Genomic DNA, 9,009 nt, shown 5'->3' on the forward strand with positions numbered 1-9,009 from the left:
ATAGGTTGTTTTTTGAATTTCTTTGTCACTGGAGATCCAACAATTCCACTCTTTACTCTGTTGTTTCATTTCTGGTTGATACTTGTATATCCATGTTTCATCGTGGTCACTGTTTGACTAAGAAATGCCTCACCCTCACAATTAAATCAAAATTTATTTCAGTTGTGCATATATGTACCATCTTGATATTTTATGTATTTGCCAGCTTTTTCAATAGTCAGTAAATATATTTCTTAACAAATTGCAAGTGATCATAGATAATCTTGTGCACTGTACCAACATTAATGTTTTATTTTTGCACTATTTCTTCACGGTTACTTGAATATCATTGAGAATCATTTGCTCATCATTTTCTTCAAACGTTCTGTTGATGCTACTACTAGCCATCTGGAATCTGGCTCAACAATATATTTTTGACCACTTTTAAATCTGTTTGCCTGTACGTAAAGATTTGATGTGTTCATTGAAGATTCATGTAGCAGAAAATATCAGCAGGTTTTATGTCTTCAGATAACAAAAAACTAATTATTGCAAGTTGCTCCTTTAAGGTAAACTTTAACAATGATTTACACAATTGAAAATAAACAAAGTGCATGTGGATTGCTGTCAATTGCTCACTGCACAAGCTCACACTAATTCAGTTGATCTTCATGCAGTCAACTAGACAGGCTAGTTCTTAAATTTTAACGAGTTCTTCATGCACATCTCTCTGTGTACTTGTTGAATGCCCTCATAATTACATATTTGATAGATAGAATACTTCAAGTTACCTTGTTCTTTCTGAATAAACATTGGTATAAGCCCCAATCCATTCATCTCATTTACATTATAAATGTAGGAGGACTAAAAATTGAGTGTAATTTTTGTTTTTTTAATGATTTATTAGGTTTTTTATAAATTGGTATTTTAACATCTTTTTAAGTAATCTTCTTCTTACTTGATACACTAGTTGTAAAGTTTTTCCCATTGCTGAGGAAAGTCGCTACAAGTCTTCAGTGTTGATGTAATTGAAGGCCTTCAGTGTTATCTTTTTAATTTTGTTGACCATCAACAAAATATTTTCCTTTCATTGAAAATTCACGAAAGGGAACAAAGAAGGTAAAAAACGTGCAGCTTTCAGTCAAACAGTTATGGTAACATATAAATGCAGTTCAGTCAACCAGGCAAGTTTAGGGCTACTCTTGTTCCTCGTCTGCAGTATAGGATGGAGTTTTATTTTCTTGTAACTTCTCCAATTCATGTCATGATAATCAAACCCTGTGAAAATTTATTTTACAAAAGATAGATGTTTTATTTTAAATTTTTACATACAAATTTGAAAAAAATATTATATTATTAGCATTTCATTTTTCTAATGGCTTAAAAAAAATAGGTTTTGATTTTTTATTATTATTATTACATCAAAAATTATTATGAAAAAGTAATCTTTATTAGTTATTTTATGTAATTTTTAGGTGATAAAATACATTCCAGCATTTTTTGTCTTGATCTCAGTAATTTTATTAATCAGTTATTATACTTATTTTGTTTTATTTACTGATGCTTTATTATTTTTTCTCTTTTGTAATTATACTTTTTTATGCTTAAAACATTAAAGAAAAGCTGTTTATTTTTATTTTATTATTTATTTAACCTATAACCTATATTTTTTAATTTTTGTTAAAAAGTTGTACTAATTTTTTGTTTAAAACATTTTGGCTTGTTACTAACCAAATAACTTTTCTTTTTTTTTGAGTTTTAGAAAATATTAATTTGATTTTATCCCAAATTATTTTGTTTTCACTTTGATGAGTGAAAATTATTAACAAGAAATGTTTATTTCATGTTTTTATCAATAAAAAAATTTATTTTTTACATCGAAAAGGTATTTTGTTTATATAAAATATTTTATTTAAATCATTCATTCTTGAGAAATTATAAATCTTAAAATATTACTTTAGGGAATTGAAAGTTTGCTGAAAATATATTTTTATTCATTACATTATTTTGTAAAATTTATGAAAGATGTTTTTTTTAGTTTTTTCCTACAAGGAAATTGTATTATTTTTCCTTACCATATTAATAGAAAGCAAAACATTCTTTTATATTTCATAATAAATTTTTATTATTTTACAAATTATCTTTTTAAAATCATATTTTTTATGTTTATTTTTCAGCATATTTGTGCAATTAATTGTACATGTATGTGTATATGTGTATATATATATATATATATATATATGTATGTATATATATATGTATTAATATTTGATCCTTTTGCCACAAACTATAACTCTTAAAATTCCTATACAAAACTGCTGAGACGTAAATGTTTGATTTATAAAATCTTTTAAAAGGAAAATATAATAATTGTCAATATAAGCAGGATTTTTTTTTTTTTTTTTATTAAGAGTATATATTTTAGATGAATTTTTCATCATCATAAATGTATTATGATTTTAATATTACACTAGTTCAAATTTTTGTTATGGATTGCATTAACAAGTTTTTGTCAATAACCTATATTTTTATTGGTGCAGAATGAAATGTAATTTGAATATATGTAAAATTTGTTTATAGTAACAGTATATAATGATCCAGTGTAAAATATAGCATTTTTCTATTTTAAAAATTTACCATTTAGACTTGAAAACCTTGTTGTATATGATACAACATACATGGTACATATGTGGTACCTTGGTACATGATAAATGCACTAATTTAATTTTGGAATAATCTCATTTATAATAAATTATCCAGTAACACACATACACACAGTGCATTGTACGTAATATACCTACTTTGACCATCTAATCACTTCACAAATACAGGATTCCCAACCCACAGTGTTTATTGTATTTAATTCTTGCAAATTAAAATAAAATGTTAATATTCATAAAATAATTATATTTTTATGTTATAAATACAAATAAAAATATTAATATAATTCAATAGAATTGAAACTGTTATATCTCTTGGAATGAGGTTGATAAAACACTCATTATTTTTCAGAGTTTCATGGATTTAATGTATTTTTAGTCTTTTCTAGCAATTCTATATCTGTAGTTTCTTTTGTACAGTTTGTTATTTATGTTTTTGTTGTTAATAATATTTATTAAATTTCAGTTTTATTTGCCAATAATCTTTTAACATTAAGCAATATTTAATTAATTATTACATCTAAATAAACTATTTTAAATATAAATAAATATTAAGCAGTACAGATAATAGAAATTTTTATCATTCCATTAACCATTTTGAGTATCAAGCACAGTTTTATAACTTTAAAAAACTAATCATTTTCCATAAAACTTTAAAAAATACTGGTCTTTTTTTTAGTTGACAGCATTTAAATTGGCCTTCCTTTTTTTTCTTCATATTAATTCCTTTAAAATTACTGTAATGAAAATTTACTTTAAAAGATTGTTTGTATAATTTTTGTTTTCAGTTACTGTAATTTTTCACCAGCCCTGGTAAAGTGAAAATATTTAAATACAATAAAAAATATATATCATTATAATACCATGTGGTGGAGTGGTAGAGTTTCTGCCTTTAATCTGAAAGACAGATGAAGGTTTTGGATTCAAGCACTAGTTAAGAATGGCGTTTTTCATATGCTACAAAAAAAATAATAAATAAAAATTTCTTTATCTCTTATTTTTTTTTTCTCTGAATAGTTCCCCTTGGAACACATTAGATCATCTATTTATTTGGAGTTGTTTATTTTTTTCTGTTTTTCTATCTGCCCAGTACCTCTTCATTCTTTCTGATATGTCTTTCCTTCATTCTTCAGAAAGTTTAGCGCTGTTGTTCTTGCATTTTGGTGCTTATTGGAACCTTTTACTTTCAGCTTTTAATATTCTCATTAAAATTTCTCTTTCTCTTTTAATTTCTTCAGTTATCTACTGTTCTTTTAGGTCTTCTTGGATTTGTGTGTAAATCTTTTGCTTTTTGTTTTTTTTTACTTTGGAAGAAATAAAAAATTTGTGTAAATGCAATTCATCATTTCCTTATTGTGTCTGACAGTTTTCAGATTTAGTATAAAGTTTGTTATTTGGGATTAATTTTACCTGATTATTTTGAAATTATTTTGAAATTAGTACCTAAAATTTTTCTTATAATTTTCCTTTCTTTTTTTTCTAGATTTTCAATAGACTTTTGTTGCACAGTCTTAGGGTTTCTGCTGTGTTGAGTGCTTTCGACTTTGTCACAGTTTTATAGTGTTGAAATTTTGAGTATATAACAAAGACTGTTTGTTATATCTGTTTTTCATTAATTGGAAAGCTAATTCCATTTTATTAGTTCTAGCTGTTAATGCTTTTTTATCTAAAGAATTCCAACCGATCCATTCTTTGAAATATTTGAAATTATCCATTTTCTCTATTTTTTATATTAAGGAAATTTGGGCAGTTTTTATCATTAGCTAGAATTTTTGTTTGAAAGATTTGAAAAAAAAGAATCAAATGCGATTTTTAGTCTCATTTTAGAAGCTTGTTTTTCTAATTCTTTAATTTGTTGTTCAGCTTCTTTCCAGTTTTTAGCTAATAATGCCATATCATCAGCGTAAGCTAAACAGTTAATATTTATTCCTTTAGTTCCCAGTCTTATTCCACCATTTTTATCTAAATTTTTGTTTCATTCTCAAGCTACCTTTTCAAGAGCCTAGTTAAAAATTAGGGGAGAAAGTCTATCTCTTTGTCTTACTTTGGTTTCAATGGGAAAAGGATCTGATAATTCTCCCAGAAATTTTATTTTAGAGTATGTGTTAGTTAATGTTGCTTTGATTAAGTTTGCGAATTTTTTTATCTAAACCTAATTCTGTTAATGTTGAAAAAAGTGATGTTCTATCTACCGAATTGTATGCTTTTTGAAAATGAATGAAAGTTATAACACATATTCTACTTTGGCATTTACAATATTACATAATATTTTTGAGATTAAAGATTTGCTCTGCACAAGATCTATTTTTCCTAAATCCACCCTGTTATGGATCCAGGTGATTTATCTCATATATATATATATATATATATATACACATGATGTTTCTAAAGTCAATACTTATAAGACCCATATTCTTCAGTACCAGTATACTGTATTTTTTATAATCAAAAACCAACTTGAACAACCCAGTTACAGAATTACAAAGTAAATGAAATCGACTTTTACCTTATTTTTCTTTTCTTTATTCCAATAGCACTTCTGCAGGATCCCACATCATCAGTTGTATATAAATTATATAAAATTACATATCAAAACATAACAATTTTTTTTTTTTAGAAAAAATTAAAAGATTAATATATTAAAATTACTATCATATATAGAAAACGTGAAGTCAATTAAATAAAATAATTACATATATTTAAATATGACGTCAATTAAGAATTAAAAATTAAAATTAACTTTAAAAATAAAATAATTAGAAGATTTACACCATGTAACCCAGCCAGCCAATGTTACATTAGTGAGTGGATTTGAAATTATTTATGTACATTCTGATTATATCTATTTTTATCTAAAAGCATGTTGCCATTTGTTGCTGCTTTTATAATAGTGTCATCTTCATATTCTGTCTGAAAGTTGATCAAGTTGGAAATTCTTTTGTACTTATATATATATATATATATATATATATATATATATATATATATATATAATCCCTCCAAAATGTCCAAACCTTTACTATTATTATTTAAATTAAATTTCTTGATTTCCACTATTTCCAAATTTGTCCGAATATCAGATACAGAATATTTGTTATTCATAATGTGGTCAGTAACATTAGATAAACATTAGGTAAATTATATATATAATAATTTAAAATTATGACTTTTTAAAATTATTTGATCTAAAATAATTAAAATATTTTTTGCAACATCTGATACAGAGATTTGACGTTTTCCAAAGATATTGCCAAAATCCATATGAGGACATGACTTTATTTTAGCAAAATGTTGTGTATAAATGGATATCAGTAAAAACCAATTCGATCGAAACCATTTAAATCCTGTTGTTAAAGTTTCACCAATTCAATGAGGATATAACTTCTGAAATACATAAAATATAAAACAGAATCAATTTAATTGACTCAGGGTGGTTTTGTGTATAACTCATACTTTTTTTTTAAGTAGAAGAATTAAATATGTGTAATTTTGTAAATGATTTGAGGCGGTTTTGTGTATAAATCAATAGTTTTTTTTTCTAGGCAGAAGGATTAAATATATAATTTTTTAAATGAATTATTTATTGGTAAGGATAAAATTAAAAATATTTTACTCATATTACGTATGAGTTTTATTAACGTAAAAAATGTAATCATTTAAAATTATTTATTTTTATTAGATATATAAATTATCAAACAATCATTACCATAGAGTTTTAAATAAAAATTTTAATAATATAATTAAGAATTTGAAAAAAATTAAATGTTTATTTTTATAAAATAACATATTTTGAAAAATAAAAATGCATATTTACTTTATTGTAAAAAAAATTTATAAGTTAAATAACTTGTTCATATTATATGTTTGAAGTATATTAAATAATCTATTTTTATTAGTTTATGATTTTTTTTTTTTATAAATAAAAAAATATATATATTTGTTTCATTCACTAATTAATTATTATAGTTTTAATGTATAGAAAATTGTCCTGGACAGATAAACTTTTGAAAAATTAATTTATTGCTATGCTATGAAAACTCATATTGAATGCTAACTGACTAGAAATTAGCTGTATACTTTCATAACCTTCTTTGAACATTATGCATTTGCACATACCACTTGCTTGTACCCATTGCAAAAAGATTTTCTCTTTAGCGTCAGTGATAATGTCAAAGCAATTATGAAAGTAATTATGTTGTATTCAAGCTCAGGTAAATTTGAGATCTAATAGCGTTTGTTAGTAAAGTATGGCAATCAAGTAAATTGATGATAAATGTTTGTTCCAGTAAGTACAGGTACAATTAAGTAAAATAAACTTTAATTAGTGCGATCTTCCCAGGATATGCTTTTCTAGATATTACAACTACAAACTTTTGTGTGTATGTATGTATGTATGTATGTATGTACGCATGAATGTCTATGTATGTATGCATGCATGCAGGTCTTTCATTAATACATAATATTTATTTTTAATTTATAATGTTATTAATTGTTAGGTAATGAAATGTAATATGTATTCTTTCAGGTTAGAAAGCGATGTGTTTGACTGTGTCAGTCGTTTGTATTGTAAGAGGTAGTAGTATCTAATCTCGCTTTAATGTAGTTTTTATTAATATTACTATATTATATATTTATAAATGTTTGAATCTATAAATGTAATAATATGTAATTGTTGGCATGTTTGGATTATATGTATAATAGACGTATTGTTTTTTAATATATTGAAAATGATTTCTTTTGTACGTAAGAATAAAATTACTTTAAAAAATAATAGTTTTTATAGAAATATTATAGAAAATTTCTTGATTTTTAAAATTAATTTTTAGTTTTTTAGTTTAATTAAAACTAAAAATTAATTTTATTGCTGTTTTATTAAATTGATTTTATTGCTGATTTATTCTTTTATTAACTAAAAATATAATATGCTTTTTACACCTGTAACTTGTGATCTTATTATATATATATATATATATATATATATATATTGTCGAGGCATGTGTTTTTAAGTAAGGGCTGTTTGATATAAAAATTGAAATATGTGAAATAAAAAAATTTTATTATAAAAAAATAAACTTATATATATATATATACACACACACACACATACACAATTTTTCTACATATTTGCCATTCACTACAATGCATTTTTGATATCGATTTACCAGCTTCATTATTCTGTTACTAAAAAATTCTCCCGCTTGTGATTTAAACCAATTAATTGTTCTGTTTTGCAATTCCTCATCATCTTCAAACTTCTGCAATGCAAGCCATTGTTTTAAATGGTGAAAAAGATAATAATCAATCGGTGCAACATTTGAACTGTAAGGCGGATATTTAAAGATTTTCCAACGAAATCCTCACAATTGTTCAATGGTTTTGTTTACCTTTTGAGGTTGAGCGTTATCATGGAGAAACAAAATCCCATCGGTTAGCTTCCTGCGGCTTTTGTTTTGAATTGAACAGCCAAGTTTTGTTAGTGTTTCACATTACGTATCAGCATTAACAATTCTTCCACATTCAAAAAATTCATTCAGCAATATCCCTTCAGTATCCCACAAAACCGTAGCCATAAGGGTTTTCATTGAACTTTCTCGCTTAAATGTTTTGGCTTTGGGGATGGTGAATGCTGCCATCACATTGATTGCTGCTGTGTTTTAACATTTAAATAAGATATCCACATTTCATCACTAGTAACAATGTGTTTCCATAAATCATCACCTTCATTTTTATAGCATCTCAAAAATGTTTGAGCTGCAGCAAGGCATTTTTCTTTGCGTGTTTCTGTCAATATTTTTGGTACCCATCTGGAACACAACTTTCTGTAACCCAGTTTTTCAGTTAAAATATCATAAATTCCTGATCGCAAAACAAAATGAAATTCAATTGATAATTGAGAAATAGTAAGCATTCTGTTTTCACAAATTTTTGCATTCACATTTTCAGTCAATTCATCTGTGATGACAGTTGGGTGACCACTACATTCCTCATCGTGAACATTCATTCTTCCTCCACGAAACAAACGACACCATCAGCGAACTTTACCTTCGCACATAACAATGGATCCATAAGCATTGACAATTTCTCTTTGAATATCAGCAGCAGATTTGTTTTTCACCAATAGATAACAAATTACTGATCACACTTCACAACTTACGGGATTATTTCTTGTAGCACTCATTTCAGCCAGGCTATACACAGCAACTAACATGAATAACATTAACCTATTATTACAAAGAGATAATCATTGATGTAAATAAACAAGCTGCACTATTGCTATCAATTTCCACTGAATCTAATGGTGGCAGATTGAAAACGGCCCTTACTTTAAAAAAATCACGCCTCATAGGTTTTTATTTTTTACATTTATTTT

General features: G+C 25.4%; 1 protein-coding gene across 1 annotated transcript; it reads right to left on the reverse strand.

Moving 5' to 3' along the window:
• Positions 1-8,271: 8,271 nt before the first annotated feature.
• Positions 8,272-8,640, reverse strand: LOC142322739 (uncharacterized). Its single transcript, XM_075361816.1, has one exon. It carries the CDS (start codon positions 8,638-8,640, stop codon positions 8,272-8,274), a length of 369 nt encoding a protein of 122 aa, XP_075217931.1.
• Between the last annotated feature and the right edge of the window lie 369 nt (positions 8,641-9,009).

Source organism: Lycorma delicatula, chromosome 4, assembly GCF_047948215.1.
Source record: "Lycorma delicatula isolate Av1 chromosome 4, ASM4794821v1, whole genome shotgun sequence".
Classification (NCBI taxonomy): Eukaryota; Metazoa; Arthropoda; class Insecta; order Hemiptera; family Fulgoridae; genus Lycorma; species Lycorma delicatula.

Coding starts and splice junctions, on each gene's coding strand:
- LOC142322739 (XM_075361816.1), bottom strand. CDS start 8,640: ATGAATGTTCACGATGAGGAATGTAGTGGTCACCCAACTGTCATCACA.